The sequence below is a fragment of the Amblyomma maculatum genome, chromosome 11, assembly GCF_055883805.1.
Source record: "Amblyomma maculatum isolate TAMU_Amacu chromosome 11, ASM5588380v1, whole genome shotgun sequence".
Taxonomy (NCBI): domain Eukaryota; kingdom Metazoa; phylum Arthropoda; class Arachnida; order Ixodida; family Ixodidae; genus Amblyomma; species Amblyomma maculatum.
The window spans coordinates 137558366-137580779 of NC_139354.1; the positions used below are offsets into that span (position 1 = coordinate 137558366).

Genomic DNA, 22414 nt, shown 5'->3' on the forward strand with positions numbered 1-22414 from the left:
TATTCGGACGGCAGATGAAGCCACTTGGCCAAGTTTGCAACTTTACGAGGGACGTCGCCATGGCGGCGTCGTGATCGATATCGGCCAACAGGCGGTGTGGCGAGTCTATCTCTAGTTGGGAAAGATTGGGCAATGAGCAAACCAATGCTGGCTGCGCTAATATGTCCCACTGTTCCGGACGCAAAGCAGTCGCGTCATGTCGTTGCGTGGCTGGCGCAACCTTTCGTTGACATTACTCGCCCTGCGCTGTAGATAGTGCGGAATGGTAGGAACGCATGCATTAGTAACGGCGCCGACATGCCGCAGGAGCGTGGTTCATTGGCGTATGAAACAGGGCACGTGCGGTCAGAGATTAGGTGGTCTACATTGCTACGATCAGGTATTGAGTTTTCTACGCCAGGGGCGTAATAGCCACTCGTTGGCCGTATGACATTATCAAGCATGGGCAGTCAATTAATAGGTGTAACAAAAATGCACTCGCTTGGTAACCGCACTGTTGCCGGTCACCATTCTGAGCTCGCTGGGAGCGGCGTATATCGGAATAAAAGAATGCTTAGAAGCCAGTTGTCTATTCGACTTACAACCGTTAGTCAGTATTACGATTTCAGCTATGGAAAGCAGCAGTGAGGAAAGCAAGGGCGCGCGCTTTGAGTGCAAAACACACAGATATATAAATCAAAAGATTGGTGTCACTAAAGTTTCAACCGAGAAAGATCTGCCAGGAGAAAAACACATCACCTTTACAAAAGAAAAGAGGCGCTATCGAAGGATGATGCCGCTTTGTTTAAGAAAACGTCGCGCACATCTCACCTGAAGATTGCACAATAATATCCTTGGAGTTCCCGACCGGTATCTTTTACAGACCGGCGGCGTCGTTTGCTTTTCTGCTTCTCTCTGTGTCGATCCAAGCTCTGCACTGTGCTCGCCTCTATCACTGTGCAGAATCGCTGGAATGCAGATTGTCGATCTCCCTGCGAAAATTCTCTCTCGTAAAGGCGGATCACCGGCCGCCGCTGGAAAGCGATCGTAGCAGACAGGAAGAGAGCGCGGTGAAAGTTTAAACGCGCAAGAAAAAGCGCGCGTCTTCCGAATAAGCCGAACTCGATTGAATAAATCCCGAGTAAAGCTTCGGTGTTTATCATCTCACCCACCGACCAGTTCTCGAGCTGCAGCTTCGGCCGCAGTAACACATTCGGCATCAAAACTCGAGCGGCGTCTCCTTTTTTTTCTTCTCAGTCTTCGTTCCCATTTATGCAGTGCGCTGTTTACCCCGTTTTCCCTTTCAAAAGGGGCATAGGGGAGGCGGTCTCTTGCCCCCTTTTCTTTTAAGCCGCTCTTGCGAAAAGTTCTCGCCGCATCCAGCTATCGTGTATATACGAGGGCGACGCATTTGCGTATTTACCCAGAGCTTGGGCGTGTTTGGCGCACTCGCCGTCTTCTATGGGAACTCTGAGCTGCGCCGGCGCCTTTTCCTTTTCCTCTTTTTTCGCCTGCCTTGCTTCAATCCACCCAGCCAGAGGAGAGCCGAGGGCTTCCCTAGTCCGGGCGTCGTGTTTCTCACCTTTCGATCCCCCTTTTCTTCGAGCTTTGGCTGGCAAGGCTCGCGTTCAATGCAAATGACGTTTGAAAAGAAGCGCCACTCTCCTTTTGATTTGCCTGCATTGGAAAGGGAGCAGAACTCGCTCTCGACGCTCGCTCGCTTCTTGGGTTCTGGGGTGTAGTCGTTCCAGTTTGGGTAACGGACCTGGAGCGCGTCGCTTTTAAGGTTTAATAATATGGCTGCCGCCACCGATTGGCTTAACCTGCTGACGTCGCGGTTTCTCTTCTAACGATGCTGGACCGCTATAAAGTGTTGAGAACCCTGCACGTCCATCTCTACAGAGCGAGGGGTTGAGTTAGAGGCAAGGACACGGGACTATAAGAAGCCGAGCGCAATGACCAACGTCGAAGAGGCTGGCGCTGACGTCTCCGGCGTCTGACAGGGCTTTGACATTCAGTCTGTAGCGGCCAGACAGTGTGAAGCCACGTGAACCCTGTCGGGTAACGATAGATCGACAGTTCGAGATAGCTTCACCTGCCTTAACTTATACATCTGACTAACGTCTCGCATGCACTCGCTCGTCTTCCATGTGCGCTTGGTGATCATGCGACGCTTGCTTTCCGTTTTTGCGTTGAGGGGGAAACTGTGTTCTGCGCTTCTGTGCAATGTCGCATGGTAGTCGGTGTAGTAATAGCGGGGAAACTTGTCCTGGAGACACCGACCTTTGTGCGCGAAACACCTGCGTGCACTTTATTGCTCTTTTTTCTTTTTCATACTGTTTTGCGTGCATCGCCGGGGCTTCCTCCTGTCGCACGAACCCGTGTACATTTTCTTTTGTCATTTTATCCTTCTTTATAAATCCCGCTTTTTTTTTTTTCTATTCCCCATCTCTGTACTGATGTTTCCTTGGCTTTTGCCGTTCTTGGACTTTTCGTGTTTTTAGAAAAAGAATACGTTAGAAAAGAATGCTTTTTATTTTAGTTTTGTCTCCTTTTTTCTACTCTCTTCAGAGTTTCATTGGTTGGCAAGTTGCAACCGGGGGCTGATTTTCCCGTGTTTGCTCGGACATTCGCTCTGTCTTTCATCTTGCTTTCTTTCACTCTCTCTCTCTGGATTTGCCCGCGCACGCGTCTCTGTCGTCTGTCTCTCCCCTGCGCGCGTTTCAATTTGCCGGCGCTCGCGAAATTCGAGCGCGCGCAAATAGAAGGCGCGTAAATAAAAGGTCGGGGGAAAGAGAGGAAGCCGCGGCAGAATGCAAAAAGAAGGAACGAAGAAACGCTGCCGCCCGCAAGTTTAGCTAAAACGCATGTGGAGAACGACGCCCCGCATGGTTTTCAATGCGTCTCGTTCCCTTTCGATCCTCCTCCTCCTTTCGTCATCTCGTATACCTTCTTCCTCGGCCACGGGCCGCGAAGGTTCATGGCGCTCTCTTTCTCTCTCTTATTTGCGCCGCTTGAATATTGGCGTTTTTGTTTGCCGCACGCCGACGAGGACGCTGAAGAGGCGCTCGCTGTCTCCACCGCGCGAGACGCTGAGCTGTATTTACAAATTGCGATTCTCCTTCGATCAAGGGGGGGGGATATTTGGGTGCGTTTTTTTCTTTTTCTTTTTTTTTTTTTTTCACGCTTTCCTTTTATATTCTTCGGTGTAGCTATACTTGAGACTTCGCTTCTTGTTTGCTCGTCTTTCTCCTGTGTCCCAGAAGCGCTTATGCGGCGGTTTTTATTTCCCTTTTCACTATTTTGCGTTTCCGATTGATTTCGGCGCTTTCACCTTGCGTTGTCTTGCTGTTCATCTCTTCCCGTTCCTGATAAAGCGCCGAGTGCTTTCAGCGTCGCATGCCGTTATTTGTTTTCGGCTCTTCGTGCTTGTGAACATAGTTCAGCCCTTTTGTTAGCGAGTTCTTTTCGGAGATGCGGACAGCGCACAACTTGAACGGTATTTTGCGACGCTGCACTTGTCACGCTGCCCTCTCCGTATTGCGCTCACCGCACTGCACACGTCACGCTCAACCCATGTCAGCTTATAACCCGCATGACCATTACCCGCCTTAGCTGAACCCACCTGAGCTTGACTCTTAGCTTAAGCCATGAGCTTGTGAGCTTAGCCGGCAACGAGTGCACTCTGGAGGCGCATGCTGTTTGCATCGCTCACGTACTCCCGTGATGCCGTAGCAGAAATAAACAGTAAAAAATTTACTTCCGATTGTTTGTTCGCGCCGTCGATCATTGACAAGCGTGTGGTATGCTTACTGCGGTTTCTTGCGTTGTGCATGAGGTCCGCTATTGCGGCACGCGATTAACCTGACTTCTCGTGACCGAAGCACCGTGTTGCACCTTATACACTAAGCCTTTTTACACCTTAAAGATATAACGCTGCCCCAACACTAGCAACCTATGAGTATAGAGCAGCACTGCTTCGCTGTGGAACATCCATCGTAGTGCAAAATGCAAATGTTATTTATTTGGCGTCGGAAAGTGGATGCTGTGTTCTGTTGAGGCCGCAGTGCTCAGGACATCGTTGAAGTGGTTTTTTGGCTTTCAGATATGTCCTTCCATTTTACACTAAGGAGGGTAGCCAGTACCGCTAAACCCTTGTTACCCACCATGCCTTACCCCTGCCTTGCCGTTTTTTACGTAAGGTGGTAGCCCTGGGATACTCGAGCACCTTTCTTGCAGCCAAAAAGGTGTAAAAATGTTGATCCCCTTCAAGGAGTCGCCAAGGAATATGCTGTGTCAATCACCCGGAATGCAGCTTGGAAATTTGCGTATCCACAGCGCCGAGTCATTTTTCGAAACAACCTTTCCTTCTCTGAGAAACCTGCTGTCGACTACGCCTTTTTCGGCATTCATTTTGGCAGCAGATGAATAGTGTTCTGACGGAAGCATGCATTTAATGTGCGTTGCGATGAAAAGCGCTGAATTGTTTTATTCTGTGTCGGGCGAAGTTGAGTCGGTGTTTACAGTGTACGCGAGCAGAAAAGATGTCATAATCGTAATGCTCAGTGCGCATGTGATATTTTTTTTTTCTTGCCTGCTTTATCTTCATAACGACAAGCAAACAGACAAAACGATGTAAAGGAAAACTGAAATTATGCATCGTGCACATGGGCGAAGTGGTGTGTGCCAACTTTCGCTCCTCGGAAACTTTTATTATGCAGCAATATGCTACCGGCCGTTGAAGTAATGCCGTCGCGCGCTAACGCAACGTTGCCGACCTGGACGGGTGCTCGTGGCCATGAACCTCTCGAAATTGGCACCGTTACCTTTTTCCATCTCCCATCTTCGTTTTTTGCACCTGTTGGAACTCTTGACTGATAACGTGGCAGATGGTCCGAGGGGAGCTGGCGATATCACAATTCAGAAAGCTCCCTGGAACGCTGCCGTCCCTTCTTTCGATGGCTTCCCTATAAAGATGAGGTCTTTGAAACCTTCAATTCCGTTGCTCAATGCTGAAAGTGTTTTGAAACACCTGAGAATAGGAAACCCATCTCTGCGGCGAACGTGAGATGGGGGAGGGAGAGAAAGAACGTTTTGACTGTCGCGATCGGCGGAAATAAAGTATGAAACCGAAGGTCGGCGCAGTACGTTTCATCGTCTGGGTATGGCGCAAACGAAGGCGATGCGTATCTCCGTCCCCGGTGCGCGGCCCGTGAATCGGAAGGTGGAATGTAAATAGGCGTCGGCCCGCAGAAGTCGTTGAGCGGCCAGGTTTCTCGTATGCTGCTTTACCACCCCCGTGGGAAAGGGAAATAGAGGAAAACAGAAAACAAGGTCGAGCCGGTGAGAGAAGTGAAGACTGCCCCCGGGGGCCTTGACTATCTGGCTAGGCGGATAAAAGTGGAGTCAGAGGCAAGCACCCGAGCGGGCAGACGTATATATATTGCATAGTGACACGAAAAACCAGCCTTTGTGCTTTATTTTTTTTTGTATAGTCTCAAAAAGTGCCTATGTAGATTGCAGTCTTCGTTCTGCGCATATTTCATCTGTCGCTTTTGTGCTAGGCTCTGCGTCGTTTTCCTTCTTTCTTTTTTTTTTTTTTTTTTTTTTTGTCTTTTTGTTCTCGTCACTTTCAAAAGAGCTGTCCTTATTCGAAGGTTGGAGAAGTCTCCGCCCGTAGTTACCGCTCCAAGTTTGACTACTTTGCATATCTTTCGAGGAAGTGGGTTAGGAAATTATGTTATTTTGGTGTCTTACTTCGGTTACTTATCTGTTTATTTTAAATTTTATTATTTCAGCGTTGGCATTATTATTTCGGCTTCTTGCAGATTGGGCTAAGCATTCACAGTGCTGCTTAGGATAAACGTTATATTGTGTTCGTATTGAGGCGTGTACTTGGATCAAGAAGGCCAACATGAGGCTGCCATGACCAGTTCAGCGACTGAATGCCGGTTCTGCTTGAGACTTATTATGCGCATGATGTTTGTTGTCGCTTCTGTTTCAAATAACGCCTGAGTGTATAGTCAACGCGCGGTCACTGCACGCCGTTTTCCTCCCCTTGCCACATCGTCTCTTCCTTTACGCAGTTTACCTTTAGAAGCTAGCTTGTTTTTAAGAACAGACCGAATTGTAGATTTGTGGCGCTTTTTTATTTATATCATAATTGAAACAACCTTTCTCGTGAAAACATTTATCGCCCTCAATGCAGCATCTCCCTTTAACCATATAGACCGTTTTACCGAGAGCAAGCAGGAGAGGAGGAAAATACTGTCTAACCAGATTCCTTGCGCCGGCCCATTGTTGCCAGTACCGAGTGGGCTGTGCATTCGCACGCTTCATGCATAGCAGAGCGGCCTTGCACCTCGGTATATTGTCGTTTGAGAGACTTAAATACCTTTATTAGCGCCCATTGTAGTGGTAATGTCATCTGGACTGCAATGCGTGATCCTGGAATGCACAAACAATGAAAAAAAATCGCTAGATGATTGCCGAGAGCGTATGCGGGAAGCATGCATTGACAGTCCGAGTTCGGCTGTGATATGTTTCTGCTTCACCGCTTTCCAGTCTATCCTGATTAATTTCGCCTATTAACGTTTTATGTAAGCCAGATAGACTTAGTACCAATGACGGACTCACGAATATGATGTCCATTTCACTTCCTACGCCGTAGTAACCACACACGCCGGGCAGGCCGTGCCTCCCCCAAGCCCTCCGCGCCAACAATACGGTGGATCTCTTTCGTCAGCGCAAGAAGAGCGTGCTAAAATCCGTTCTTCACTTAAACAATAAGCCAGCAGCAAAAAAAAAAAAAAAAAAAAAAAAAAAAAAAAAAAAAAAACTGTCTTGCGGATTTCTGACCCATACCGTGTTATTGATAATTCCAATACAAATAAATTACGCAACACATTGCCGCTGGTGCAGCGCGCGGATCATCGTCTGCACACTGGCTCCACTGCTAAGGCGTCACCGAAATTTATATCTTTCTTTTGCTACTATGGGATCGGCAGTAAGGCAGCGCTGAGCGCTGAGGAATTGCAAAGCGCCTTCGGATGTGACTTCGATGCGAAACAATTTAGGCCTAGCGACGACTAGGGAGTAGCGCTTGATGAGAGTGCCGTAGTCCGCCGCGGCAGCGGGCGGCGCCGCTTTCGTAAGCGCCGCTGTATGTGCTGGGAATTTGTCGTCTTCTTTCATGGTGCAATTGAGAGTGCAAGTTTTTCAACGTTTTGCTCAACAATAAATACGTCGTGCAAACGATGCTGCTACGACGTACGCGACGGGGGTATACGATTTTGTTGCGCTGCAGGACGAAAACATAAAAACGTCGACGGATGGTACTTTAGACACTACTTCTTTTATGTGCTGCTCTTGAACCGTGGTTTAACTTGAAAGTATACATTGTTGAAGCACGACAGCTCGATCGTATATCGAAATGGGCCGAACTTCACGTTAAATCAATGCGCCGATAACTGGAAAGCGTCTTTCGCAATATCTGCATTCCGCGTTCGGTAGCTGCCCGTACGGTTCATTCGCTGTGTGTTTTTATGTGCAGTTACCATTGCGATTACAAAATATAATTGAAAATCCATGTATCGTGAAAGATACAACGGATACACCCTCACTGCGGAAGTGAAGCCTAGTCCAATTCGCAGTCACTCCGGCCGCTAGGGCTGTTTCCAGCAGCTGCCGCCATGCCAAACGAATGGTATACGGTTTGCTGGCGCGCGCAAACATAGCAAAAATAGCACCAAAGTGTCGGATAGCTTTCACGAGCACCGCGAAACAGCACTTTCACACTACCACATCGCAGCATCAACACGAACAGCACAGCCCAAGATGGCGTCAGGAGGAGCCGGAGTGGATTTTCCCAGTTTGGCTCATACGGGGCGCCACCATGAAACTAATATGGCTGCACCCAGGCATCGAAACTAAAAAGGTCTATACTCAGTGCTTAATAGCTTTAGTTGCTTAGGCGCCTTATATCTCGACACGTTTGGGTCCTCGGGCGTGCGATTGGAGATCGCGGAATTTGCTTAAAGGGACTCAACACTGATCAAACCAGCTGTCGAGTTTGGCGTGTTAATGACAGTCCTGCGTCACTTATATATATATATATATATATATATATATATATATATATATATATATATATATATTAATCAGCGCTCAGCTATAATTCTCATCGTATACGTAAAATGAAGGGGCCTCTTGCGGCCAAACGCGGTCGTTATACCTGCAACTCCATGCCGCCATGTCCGAGGAAGATGTTACCCGATTGTTTTCACTGCACGGTGTTCTTTACTTGTGGAATGCTCTTCGGGTTTTGTGACACTCGCGATCTCTTCTGTACGCCCTTCAATAAATAGGGACGCTCAATTTCATTCATTCATAAACCTTTATTCATGAGGATGACCTGAGGCCTAGATGGGAAGGGGATGGGTTAGGTGGAGGTTGAGGGCGCGCCATACTCCGACGCGAAGTCTAGCAGGACACTAAGCTTGCGCTTGGCGTTGGCATTGGGGGCTGTCCAGTCTTCGTAAGTCTGAATGTGGTGAGCAGATGTGTAGCGGGCACGGAGGCTCGCCGTGCCAGGACAGGTCCAGATCAAGTGCTTTTCAGGTCAACGGAGTCAGCAGGGCAGTTGGGGCAGCTGATCTTTGTTCGGTGTCATAGACTCAGGATGTCCGGTGTGTACACTGCACCGGCTCGGGCCTTGCGAGTTAGAACTTGAGCAGTACGAGAGAGGCCGGAAGGGATCGGAAGAGTAATATCGGGGACAAGGTCCTGCAACAAACCTCTCCGCTCGTTTAAGCCGCGTGATGACGGAGTTCGGTATGATGAACCCCGCCGTGGTGGCGCAGTAGTTACGGCGCTCGACTACTGTTTCCAAGGACGCGGGATGGAATCCCGGCCTCGGCGGCAACTTTTCGATGGAGGCGAAAAGGAAGGCGCCCGTGTGCTATGCGATGTCAGCGCACGTTAAAGAACCCCAGGTGGTCGAAATTTCCGGAGTCCTCCAATATGGCGTCTCTCATAGCCTGAGTTGCTTTGGGACGTTAAACCCCACAAACCAAACCAGTCCGGTATGATGGAGACGGGAGAACAGTAAGGGTGGTTCGCGGGTTGGACGGGCCCACATCAAGGCTATGCCGACGGTGTTCCTCTATAGTTGCGCGCCAGCGGCCTCGTGGGCCGTTCTGTTCCCAGTTCCTTGTGCGGGATGTCCAGGGGTCCAATGAATTCGTACCGAGACTTGTGAGGTCTCTGGCAGGTAGCGCCAGCGCTGTTTGATGCGGTGTTGTATTGAGGTCTTGTAAGAACGGGCTTGCAGGGTTTTTATTGTCTCTTGACTGTCGGTGTATATGTGGATGAAACGATCTGTTCCCTTGGTGCAGTGTTAAAGGGCCTCGTCGATCACCGACAACGCCACATAATGGATACACAAGGCCAGAAAATCGGTCTCCGCATATATACCGACGCCGCCCTATATCATGACGATGACACCGGCATCACGTTTGCAACCACCACTTACTACCAGGAGGGTTCACAGCTGCACGCTACTAGACACAGTGGTCGCAGGTACTGGTCCTCAACTGAACGCTCTTTTTGCGTTGCTTATTATGCGAGTTTTGCGTTTGACACTAGAGGGCGCCACAGTGGTTCGAATTTCTTGAATGAAAACGTTCTTCATTGACCTGTTCTGGCGTGTGGAAGCTGTAATGGACTTCTGAAGATTTCTTATTTCTATCTGGAGGTGAGAAATAAATCAGTTTTTGGTACATCCATTTTGTCGACGCCCAGTCGTCATCGCTGTCGCTGCTTATGGCCTACATAACATTGGTGAAAAAAAATTCTGGGTAGAATGTTTGTACAGCGTTTCTAACAAATTCGTTGTGGCAGCGACCACTAAGGGCAGGCTTTCCGTTGCACTGCAAAAAGAAAGGACTTCTAAAGTACAGCGTTCGGTCCATGTAATGTTACCCGCCGTTTAATATGTGCCGTGGCGGCAGCTGGAACACGGAGGATAGTTAAGTTTACTGTCAAAAGAAAAGGCGGGGATAGGGAAGGGGATCAGCAGGTGCATCGGAGACAATGAATAGCAGTCGGGGAGCTCGACTTTCGTGCTCAAGGATGCGGGATCGAATCCCGGTCTTGGCTGTCGGCGGGGGCGTAAAGTAAGACGCTCGTGTACTGTGCGATGTCAGTGCACGTTAACGAACCACAGAGGGTCAAATTTCCGTAGCCCTCCACTACGGCGTCTCTCATACACTGAGTCGGTTTGCACGTTAAACCCCAACACCAAAACGTAGCATGTAAACAAAACTTAATTCGGGCTACCCTACATAGCACAAAATTTGTTGATAGATTGAACCTTCCGCACTTTTTTGGGCGTCTCTGTGGCAACCCACTGGCTAGGCCTAGCAGCTCTGGAAAATTGGATGCAATTTTGAGAACATGTTCTAGCTCTATAAATTATTGTGGTGTAGGCGTGACAAGGCAAAAGTTTTTGTACGCCTGTCGTTTGTCGTGAACAACAAGACGGCGTAGCGGTAACGACGAATCGATATGGAAGAAAGCGGCCCCCGCTTCGCCGGTCGCCGTCGTGTTGCGTAAGCCATGGGGAGCATGCTGTTTATCTCTCGCAATTAGCGTCCGCCGCTGGCGTTAACCCAAGAACCAAGGCGTGTCCTGCGTTTTGCACATTCGCTTCTCGACGCCACAAATTACTTGGGCCGCCAAGGCTCGTAGTATTGGCCGTAAATGTAGTAGTATTAGTATTGGCCGTAAATGACCAAAGGGAGACTGTTTACAGAGGAAACCTTCGCGCTTAGTGTGTGTGTGTGTGTGTGTGTGTGTGTGTGTGTGTGTGTGTGTGTGTGTGTGTGTGTGTGTGTGTGTGTGTGTGTGTGTGTGTGTGTGTGTGTGTGTGTGTGTGTGTGTGTGTGTGTGTGTGTGTGTGTGTGCGCGCGCGCGCGCGCGCGCCCTTTGTCCATTTTTTTATTTTTTTAAAAACATGTACGACATCCAGCCGGTCCGTTGCCTTGTCTGCCTCCCTACGTTCCCTTTATTCAGCCTTCAATTCCCGTCTACTTCTGCCACTTAAGGCGAGCTTAACATGCGTGTGCCATATCTGTGGCCATCATGCGCGGCTGAAATGTGACGCGGTGTGCTTTCTTAGCATTCGTGGAAGCTTGACCTCATGTGTCTCCTTCGAAGCGTTGTTTACGCGTCCCAAGGTCTGCCCGCGGCGCTGTCGGGCGGTTCGCCGCTGTGCGCATGCGCAACAGGCGCCGCCGATGTCTGGCGCCTGCCACACTCCCGTAAGGCGAGGCCGGCGCCTCGGGTCACATTGGAGCCTGACCAGGAAAGAGCGCGTGTGTCTTGGCGACCTGGCAGCGCTGGTAGTTGAAATAAAGATACGTTCGTTGTTCAGTCCACTTGTTTGCCTGACGAGGTACGTTTGCTTCTTCACTGCCCTCCTCTGCTGCCGTTGGAGAGGAAGTAGCAGGCGAACGCGTGCTCAGGGTAATAACATGCCCCTCGGTTGTTCCTTCAAAGCGGGTGATACTCCGTCATAGTTTCTCGCACTCGCAAAGTAAGTGCACCTCTCCCAAAGCACGGAGAGAGCGCCCTTGCACTCTCAAACGCGTGGCTCACTTTTGTCGCGTGCCGCTTTTATAACCTGGCATGTGTACGTTGTGCTACAACCTCTTCTCGCGAAGTTACCGAGAGAGCGTCTTCAGCCATCCTTTTATACGCCTTCAGTCCTGGTTGCTTTCTTGCAAGGAGCGCGTGCATTTACTTTTCGCTTTTCCTCCTTCGTTTTTCTGGTCCCTCGTCGCATTCGGTTGAAAGGAAAATGTTTTCCGTTCATTGGACAGCATTTGTCTGTAAACTTGTTGCTAACATTCCGCGTGCTTACGACCACCTTTATCTGCGGCCGGATGAGGGGCTCTTGCTTTTGGATTGGGATTAGAAAAATTAAATGGAGTGAAAGATGGGGTACGTCGGAAACACGTCCGCCTCGTCGCAGCGCAACTGCTACACTATTACCGCAGTTACCCGCCACTTTGCCTTCTACTCTGCCGTAGAAACAATTGACTGTGGACTCGTTTACGGCTTTAACCAGTAAATGGTGGTGGTTATCATTCCTCGAAGTAAGCAAATAGTTAACGGTGCCAAAAGTCGCTGTATTATTAGTGTGAACTCCGGATCATTCATTGGCTTAGAGCACGAGGGTATGCAGCTCCATACACAGAAAGCAAGGCCGGCTCGTATTAGTTAGTGGATGTCTCGGATAAGCAATGTTCCAGGCAAGAATCACATCATAATGCATTCTTAGACAAAATTCCCACTAACAGACTACAGATATAGTAGTCGGTAATCAGCTTGACCGCGTAGCGCTTCATTGCACCACACAGCCTTGCATGAGCATAGGTACTTACTGCCTGAATTTGCGTGCTAGAACATATTGCACAGGTCAAACGAAACTGCAAGCTAGAAGCTTCAGCCATGCGTTTAAACTTTGACGCTTTCCTTTTTCTTTTTTTTTTATTTCTGCGTCTCCGCGTCCGTTCATCATTGCGTATGTGGACTGCATTCCGGTCGTGCCTGGTTCTTTGGGACGCCGCATGCCCCGCTTGAAATTGCTGCGTTCGTTTCCGAGAAGCGCTTATTGATTGGAGTCGTCCCTCTCGGTTTGAATCGTTCACTTTTAAGCATCCGTATACGTTTTTCTTCTTGGAGTTTTGCTTCGCGAGCCACCCACGTAGGCCCAGCCTTCTTGCTGCGCTTTTAAAAGCTCCACGGCTCCCTCCACGTGAGTCGTCGTCGATCTCGGCTGGAGCACGTGGCGCGGTGCCATTTAAGGGCGAGCGCTGAGGCTCGCACGTACGCTGTACTGCATGCCGCATGTCCTCGCAAAGGGGCCGAGAGGAGTGCCTCCTCCGTGGCCATTCCTGAGCTCTCTCAGAATGTTCCTTCGTTTGATATTCTTCCTCTTTTTCCCAATCTCCTTTCCCGTTTGCTCAGCTCGATCTTTATTAATTTAACGGCGGTGGACGCCACACACTCCCTCTCACCTCCTTCCTGTTCCCCCTCCCCCTACCTTTTCATTTTTCTTTTTTCTTTTTTTTTCTTTTTTTTTTTTTTTTTTTTTTGACGAGGCGGTATTCTATCCATTTGCTTTTGCCCTGTCCGCTGGGACTTTATTATTTTTTTATCGAAAGATTCTCGGGCTGTACGCGCACAGAGACGAAGTGGGTGGGAGTCGATGCTTGCATTGCAGGGATCTGGTTTGTTCATTAGAACGTAATCCCGGTATAAGCCTCCCCCTGCTTCCCGATTTTTCTTCTCAGCTCTCCCAGCGTCGTTCCTTAGCCCATTTTTATTTCCTCCATCTGTATTCCTTTTCTTTTTGTCGTCAGGGAAGGGAGCTTTACTTTTATACTTTTTAGTTTTACGCCCCCTCGCGAAGTCTTGGCGGGGACAGGAAATTAAAGTTTTTTCTTTCCTCTTATGATCCTTGCATTTGATGCGGCAACTATTCCTAGGGCATTTCTCCTCCATACTTTTTTCTTTTTTCTTCCCTTCTGTAATGCCTGTCCTTTCCCTCCACATATATATATATATATATATATATATATATATATATATATATATATATATATATATATATATATATATATATATATATATATATATATATATATGGCTCCCCGAGTTCGACATTTTGTGTGGCTTCCCGGTGTGGTTCGAATGCCCGTCGGGAGTGCAGGGGCCGCTGAATATTTCTTCGTAGTACCGTACTACCTCCTTGGCGGAGGTGCGCTCCTCATCATGATGTCGTGGGCTGGGGCACCCCTTTTCCAGGCGCAGTGATTTCTTTGAACGAGAAGAGTGAAAAGCGAAAAGCATGCACTACCGTACAGATCTGCATTTCAGCCTCGACGCGTGCTGATGGAAATCTAGTCAGATTAGGAGGTAAACGTGCGACATAGACCTCATCCGTGTCTCTACCATTGCTGGTCGGGACGTAGCATTGACATCGGAATGATTCAGGTGGAACCTTTTTGCGGTGCATTTAACAGGCGAGAGAGGCAGGACCAGATATTAAGGGTATGTCCGTGTCGCTCGGTTGCGTTTCTTTGCGTCAGCGTTGCTTCCGCTAGAGTACTGACACGGACAGTTTAGGGGCGGTTTGGCATTGGTTCCAGTATGCGCTGTAATGCCAGGAAATAATATATATCTCGCCGCGTTCTAAATATCGACTCTATTATAGCCATGAAATGCTATTATGCTATTTATAAAGTTACTGTGTTTAATGTCAAATACGAGGGAAGTGGAATTGCTTGATTATGTATGCATTTTGTATGCCAGGTTCCCAATTTTCTTTTCATTAGCCGCCTCGAGCGTTTGCTGGTATTGATGTAAGTCGGGGGAGTGTATACTTTGAGAGGAAATTCTTGCACTCGCCATCATCATTTGCTAACCCCCGCGTTTTTTTTTTTTTTTTTTTTTTTTTTTATGCGATTGAATCTGCCACAGATACCGATGAAAAATGATCCCAAACTCTCGAGTGCTTTTAGCGGATCAAAACGAATATGTGCGGTCAGAATATGGCCTCTGCCTTGAAGTTGCGGCCACTGGCTCGGCTAACATCACAGCTAGAGAAGGTTACTTCTGGAGCACCGTTACTTCGGGGCAGTAGTCGGTCTCCGCGCACTTGATTTCTCTCGTCTTGGGCAACGTTGGGGGTTTACTTTGTTTTTGATGTGCCAACTTGTTCAACAGATTCGTCTCGCTCGTATTTGGTCTTCGAAGGCTTCGTCATTTTGGGCCGCCTTGATGGCTCACTCAGGGAGGTTCTTAATTTGATTTGCTCCGGCTGGTCTTCGGGATTTAATACTTTCCGCCCGTAATAAAACGGCTGGCATTTTGGCCGGAGAGGGGAAGCGCGCAGCTGTTATATTGCATTAAACCACTCCACTTTCTCTCCCAGGGCATTACGTAAAACTCCCCGAGTGCATGTTCTCCATTGATTTCTTGAGAAAATATTTTTATCCTTTTTTTTTTTCTTTCAGGCGCCTAATGCCTTCGACGTTTTGGACCTGGGTATTACGCGTGGGCCACATGTGGCTCAAATTGACCCCCCCCCCCCCCTCCCTCATTCTGTGGGATGTTCTGGCGTGTAGTTGTGGTGCCATTCTTTTTTTGTTCTGATTCTTGTTCTCATCATGCTGGCTGAATCCCTCAGTCCTGGCTACTTTGTACTTGTTTTCGATACACGTCTCTGAATGGAAATTGGGCTCTGCACCGAGTTGGTTCTTTCGTAAGTGGAATTGTTGTCTCTGTCGCATGTATTACGACACATATGAGTTGGGGTTGGGCCTGCTGTCAATTATTCTAATGGGGGTTGTTTTAGGCGTATGAAGAGCTGCAGCGTGTCTTCGGCAAGGTTAATGTGTTTTTTGTTTCTTATGACCGCATGGCTAAACTACACCGCTGTTACAAAACCCAGTAAGGGAGGACACACCAGAGCGCTGTCATGTGTCCCGCCTGATGACGTTATGCTTTGCGATCTCACACACGCACCGGCAGCCTTGTTCTGTGCTTTTGAACGCTGATGCACTCCAGCCTGAGAAAGCTTTCTCAGCGGCGACCCGGTTCGCACTGCCATAGCCCGGAGGTACTGTGTAGGAGGGCATCGGCATAGCAATAATTCAGTGTCTGCTTCTCCGGTGAAAACTTTTCTACCCTGCTATCCTGTGGAGCTATAATTGCTGGTATAGAGTTGGTTAGGCTCTCTTAGTTTGGCTATGTGGAAGGTCGTAGCCAGTGTGCAGCGCATTGTCTTATCACTTTCCTGCCGGTCGAAAGAAGTCTCCTTCATTATCGGTGAAAGTCCCGTGCTAGTCGCAGGAAGTCCCCTGCCCGTCTAAAAAACTCTTGCCGGCCGAAAGAACTCCGCTGCCAGTCCATGGACTACAGCCACCTGATATTCAAAAGAAAGTTCAATGCTAATGGAAACACCTTGGATAGCTGAAAGAAGGCGAAATAGAGAAATCTTTTCCGAACTCAGGGGATCCGACCCCGTGTCCACCTCGTCCCTCGAATGACATCACTTCCGGCGCGCGAGCGCGGTGCCGAGGACCCACGAGGCCCGATCTGTGGGCCCGAGCTCTGGCGACTGCGGTGGCGCTGTGAGCGTCAGCGTTCTGTAGCGTTGCGTTCCCCTCCAGCTGAAGGCGCTCATTTCCTTCTCTATCGTGCACGCTTTCTGTGCCCCTCTCTCCTCCCTCGCTTTCTCCTCTCTCTTTCTCTCTAGCTCGCCAGGGCGCCCTCTTTGTTTTTGTTAGGGGCGCTGGCCGCGCTTTTTCTCCCCGCCGGAGAAGCGACCGATCGTTGCTTTGGCGGTGGGGCTCAGTCGGCGCTTCGCCTCCGGAGTGCCCTGTGGTCGCGTGCGCGTGTGCTCCATCTCTGTTCTGTTGCTCGTCGCCGCGTGTCGGCGCGGACACCGCCGTGTCCTGTACGCTGTCTGTGCACCTTTGCTCGCTGATAGGGCAAACGTTACCTGTCGCGCTTCTCCGTTACATCAGGCGTTTTCTCTCCCAGTGCGCGTGTTGGAAAGAGGTCGTCGTTGATTCCGCCGCCCTGAGAGGCCGGCGTGTGAACTTGGCCAAAATGCCCGTGTTCCTCGTGACGTGAAACAGTGAAGTTGTTTGTTCCGTATATTTTTATCAGTTTGGGTTTGCTTCGGAGAAAAGCAGTGTGTTTGAGTGGGCCGCGGTGTTTACCGGTGAACCATTCCCTCGGCTTCCTGGTGCGGGCCTTTGGTTCTTTATTTTCGTTCTAATTTTTGCTTTCAATTAAGTTTTATTTTTTTCGTTTCTTCGTTCTTGTGCGTGATGGTGGTTTCCTTTGTGGCGTCGGCTTGGTCCTCCGCCCACGTGGAATACTGCCGGCACGCCGCCGTGTCATCCGTTGTTGTGGGTCGCCGTGAGCCCGCTACCTGTGGATGCGGTGCGAACAACCGGCTGTGAAGGCTGACTGCGGCCTCACGTGAGTGCTCGCTCGACTATTCTTTCTCTTTTACTATGAAAGCCTTTTGTGGTGGACGCATGGCCCAGTAATAGAGAAAAGTCGCTCTTTGCCGTCCGCTCACTGTGCATTATTTGCGCACAACTGTATTTACTCCAAATTCTACCTGTTTAGTTTATCGGATTCTGCACAGTTCGGCACTCAGTCGCGCTAGAGGCTGTTTGCGTGTCCAAATGCGTGTTTTTCCATTCCGCTTCTTTGGAAGGTAACTTGCTAGCGGCTTCATTCTTTGGAGTAGCATAGGTAAAACGAAGTATGAGACCGCATAAGAGCACGAGAAAATGCGGCGAGTTAGTGGTTTATTGCGGCCTGTTGCGGCAGCTGCTGTCTGTAATCTAAAGCGTCCGGCTGGGAAGAAAAGGGTAATTAATCGAAATGGATGTTTTTAATAGCAGCTTAACGACGTCGAGGATGTTCAGGCAGCGTCACTGCTCTTTCGAGCTTGTTGTGAGCACTGTTGCGATTTGCGCCAAACTCGTTACTGTGCAAACATTTGGCGCCAATCCCGTTAGCGATTTGACGGGCTGACAATCATGAGAGACACTAATCGAGGGGCATATAAAAGCTAGGAACCAGCAGTGAAACGCTGTGTTTCGGCAATGTTGCCGACTTGTCTTAGGGAGGTTGCAAACACTACCGGGCAGCCTGTTGAGAAGCTCCGCAAAGATAGCCGCGCGCCTGTACTAGAGCGCCCGGAAATGTATACGGTGAGCTCTCAATTTAAAGTAAGCGAAACTGACCAAATGGCAGTGGGCCGCGTAGCAGGTCGTTGCTGTTGTGCTCGCAACGGTATTGGAGGCACAACGGAAATGTGTGTAGGTTGTAGTTTTATTTCGGAGAAAGCACGGCTTTTCTCTATTGCTGGGCCTCGCCTTCCCTCTCTTGTCACTCCCACCGCGCGCGAAGCCGAAGACGTTAGGCGCCCTTGGAACTTTGCATGCGCATAAAGCTCGGAATTTTCCTTGGTATCGCCCCTGAACAAACGAAGAAAAAATAAAGCCACATTTAAGGCGGGGTTCTTTCAGTGCAAGCCAGGGGCCCCGGTGGTAGGAGCGTCATCGGCGACCCTGAATGTCTTGGAACTGCGGGGCCATATTTCACTTGCCCTGTGTCGGGTGACTACGATTTGCTCCGATCCCCGAGGCGGCCTGTCTCATTTGCATTGTGAGCTCAGCTGCAGCCCCCTTCGCTGCGGCTCTTGCTTTGGTCGAACCTGGAGGGTGCGTCCTTGGTGTGTGCCTCCCCCTAATTGGCCGTTTATTGCTGCCGTCTCTGCGCGTTCCGCTGTCTTCGGCTCTCGCGCGCGGTGATGCGTGAAGTGAGGCGTTCGCGTGCGTGCGCCACCGCTGCGCACTCGAGCGTGTCTTCTTCGCCTGGAGCGAAGTCGCGGGAGACGCGGCTTCACAGATGGGCTCCCCCGACGACGTCGACTTCGGGTGAGCGATGCGTAGGCCCGGAGCTTCCCGTAGTGTAGCTCTAGACACGTGTTTCGGGAGTGAGCGGTCGTCGTCGTAACCAGCCTTCTGGGCAGAATTCCCACTAGATTGCTCCTCGTTGCCCTCCCCGTTGTAACGAACGCGGCACAGCCAATTCACCGCGTTTATCGAAGTCCTGGTGTACAGGTCCTCTGAGCACAGGTTAATCCAGTTCTCTGTGGGAAGCCTCTATAACTCTGGCTGGTAAACAGCGAAGAGAACAAATTCGTTAAAATGTCAGCCGCAGCTGGGCATCGAAATGCTGAAAGCTGTTTGACAGTCTTGTCTCTTTTTTCCCGTTATCTGCAAAGCCGTGTCTCCTGCTCTGCATTTAGTTATCTAGTGGCGTTGCACCCTGACGTCGCCTGCTGTACTGTCTTGCAGAGAGCATTCATTGTGCATTGTCTGCTGCATGTTGTGCAAATGTCGCGCATTGTCACCTACAAACTGGGGCATCGCTTCGTTCAGACCGCGCACCGATTAGCGGGCGCTGCTTTGTGGCGATAACCTTTTGTTATTAGTCTTCTACCGTTGTGAAACAGTGGCCCTAATAAGGTAATTATACCTGTCGCAAAAACTTCCATGCGCTGCTCTTGCAAGAAATTAAAGAATGCGCGGCAGCTACTGTGAGCTTTCGCATATCTTTCTTTCCTCGAGCCACGTGCCTCGAGCTTAGTAATTTGTTCCTCGAAACGCGTTTTGTCCAGCTCTTGCGAGATCGTTGAGCGCCATCACTTATGGGACTTTTCATGGCCATTTTGTTCATAGGCATCCGCGAGATGTGAGTCTATCTCTTGCTACGAACATATCTCCGCCGTTGTCCTGGCACATTCAGTTTTTTGCAACGTTACGACAGCTGTCGTGTAGGCCCAAATCCCACAGCTTATGCGTATATTCGCGTTCCGTCGGTAAACGCTATCATGCTTTTCTTTCGCCTTACTCACGGCGAAGGCGCAGGGTGTATTGCCGCGTGGAGTTAATTAGCCGCGCCCTTTCGCGTGCCGCACGGAGGACATTTCCAAGTGAACAGCACTCGACGGAGCGCCTGCGATCTGTGCGTCGTTTTTGCGTTACCCTACACGACTTTTCCAAAGGAAAATGTAATTGCGTGCTCTGGCTTGTTAGTTTTTGATTCTCCTGAGGCTACCGATGGATGAAGAGCGTATCGACTCCGTATCCGTGTCTTGCACTATCTGCGACCACGTTGTGGCGGCATTCTAGTGGAAATTAAGAAGAAATGGACATGGGCAGGACATGTAGTGCGAAGAGAGGATAACCGATGGTCGCTTAGGGTAACGAACTGGATTCCAAGGGAAGGAAAGCGTAGCAGAGGGCGGCAGAAAGTTCGGTGGGCGGATGAGGTTAAGACGTTCGCGGGGGTCACGTGGTTGCAGCTAGCACAGAACCGGGTTAATTGGAGAAATATGGGAGAGGCCTTCGCCCTGCAGTGGGTATAGCCAGGCTGATTATGATGTGGCTGTAGAATTGCTCAGCTGGTCGCTCCTCCTCACTCTATGCCTCCCTCGATGACGTATAGTTCGTCACGACAGAGGTATATATGCGCGTATCCACTATCCATGTGCATCTGCTCTTTCCTACGTCTACTCTATTACTTTCTTCTCACTTGTTTTCCATCTATCATGACGCTAATGTCGTCTCTCGCATGACCTGTTGCTCTTCGTTTTTATTTGATTCGCTCGCTGTGTTGTTTGTGTATTTGCCGGATTAGCAAAATATCATTCGTTGGAATTGGCAAGAAAGGCCTGAAGAAAGAGGAGACGTTAACGAAACATACAGTGCAGGCAGATGGGACGTCTCGTTGGGCGTTGTGCTCGCCGCGTGTACGGCCGCTTGATCTCCCATGGCCGTGCGTTCGTTTGTTCTTCTGTCCTCTTTTTCTGCTGCGTCAATGGTTTGAACTGGCAGCTTCGCAAACAAAGAAAAGAGAGACGGGCCTGTGTCCCGTTCTTCACTTCTTTTTTTTTTTTCCCCCTTCTACTATCGCTTTCCAACCCATTGTTCTCTAGATTTGCGGAGGGCAGCTGAACGGTAGGAAAAATAGAAAAAAGGCCAGAGTCAGAGGTGCAGGAAGAGGCGTTTCGATGCTCAGTCCACGAGGTGTACTGTCGGGTCTCCCCTGAAGTTCGGTGCTGCTTCGGCGTTGCTCATCGACGCGTGCTTTCAGAGTCACCCGTTGAGTCACGAGCAAGGCGTGTTTGCTGCCCGCGCGCGTCTGCAGCAGTGTAAATGTGTTTCGCATTATGGCTCGATATAGATAGACGGTACGTGAAAAGTAAAGTGCTCAGATATGATTCACTGAATAGGGATAGGGGATCTAATTTCTGTTAAGTGGGAGTGCTAGCCGGCCACTGCTAGGCTAAGCGTCTGTCTGCCCGTTGCCACCGGTGCCTGTTTTTTGTGTGTGTGTGTGTGTGTTTTTTTTTTCTCTTCAGGTCAGGCTAACTTTTGTTTCTTTTTCGCTATTTTTGCTCTACACTCTGATTCGGCGTCCTAACCAACTAGTTATCTCCTCGGTTTATGCAGCACGGGCACGTCGCCTGGCACCTGAACGTTTTTGTATCTGTAATATCGAATTATCTGTCAGCGCGGGGCCACAAGCGGTGTATTTTCTACCAGATGGTGATCACACTGTGGCTAACGGTCGAAACAGAGCTCGTGCCTCCCTCCTTCCATCGATTGATAGAGATAGCGTGAACAGAACTCTTATTCATTAATAGCATAGACGATTTCGACGCTGTGTTGGCGTTGCGGAACTTTGTTCGCTGTGGTGAGATAGCTAAAGCGGCGCTCTTTTAATTGGGAGTTGTCTTCAACGGCCCCTTTTGTCCCGGTAAGGGAAGGAGACAGGTGATCATCGGCGAAAGTGAGGAAACGAAGTAGCGTACACTGCTTGCCCAGACTTCCGCCGGTACTGGTTAGTGTCGAGTTAATAAAGCTAGCGAGATTTCTATGTATCGATAGGGTACTGCGGCCTAGTCTTGAGTGGGCCCCTCTCTCCCAAGAGAGCGAAAAACAAAGTACGCGTGTCGCCCTCACCGGCCGTTTTCGCAAGAAAATCGCCGTCGACGGCGATTTTCGGCGCTGATCCGGGAGGCGATAGATACGCGGCCATTAGCTCTAAAACGGTGGAAAGTTGTCCCTTTCGTTGACGCCGTCGCGTATTTGAATCGTTTGCTTTGAATATTTTTAAATGCAGCTTTCACGGCTGCAATGACATGTTTACTTCCGGACCCGCGGCAAGGTAACCAGACAGGGTTGAAAAATGTTGATAACGTTTATTGCGCATCTTCGTTATTCATCACCGTTAGCTGCGCCGTCTTCTGGCTAGAATATCGATCCATAGTCCTTCGCTGTGCATGCTCAAAGTACTTGTCGTCTCACTTGTTAATAGGAGTATTCAATGTCGTGGTTTTGGACAGTCATTCGGAAGCTGATTGTTTCGGTATCGAATACTGTATCGGTGCAAGCCTCGTCCGACGTGTTTATGCCACCACTCTACTCTATTTCACTCCTTTGCGCGTGAAAGCAGGCATTTAACTCCGCACGGAGGTTTTTGGGAGCGGTCTTGAGTTATTTGAGACGATGCAAGGAAATGAACAAAAACCAGCTGCAATGTCGCGTTCCAAATGCTCACGACGGAGGGCGTACGTACGTTATTGTGGCGACCTTTTACCTGGCCCGCGCACTATGGTTTCGACTGCTGCAGCTTCTTTTTGGTCCCTTACGCGAACCGTCCGCAGTTCATTGAAGCCCCGTGCTCGCTGCTTGTGTCTTCTCGGCTGCATGTGCTGGTTACACTGTCTCCTGCGTGTGTCTGTTGGTCCACGAAATTTCAGTAT

At 49.6% G+C, this 22414-nt stretch overlaps 1 protein-coding gene across 23 annotated transcripts in view; it reads left to right on the forward strand.

The window, feature by feature from the left end:
- LOC146175052 (CUGBP Elav-like family member 1-A) overlaps positions 1–22414 on the forward strand; it is a 566960-nt gene that overhangs the window by 273238 nt on the left and 271308 nt on the right. For 4 of the 23 annotated variants that reach the window (XM_084584444.1, XM_084584445.1, XM_084584448.1 and 1 more), the window contains exon 1: positions 16384–17040. The exons of 9 other annotated variants lie outside the window; for them this stretch is intronic. In XM_084584444.1, coding sequence (XP_084440570.1) covers positions 16997–17040 — 44 coding nt within the window. In that variant the 5' untranslated portion in view covers positions 16384–16996. Of the gene's footprint in view, positions 1–16381; positions 17041–18471; positions 18516–22414 lie in introns of those variants that run through there. 10 more of the 23 variants (XM_084584436.1, XM_084584442.1, XM_084584438.1 and 7 more) reach the window with 6 other exon arrangements.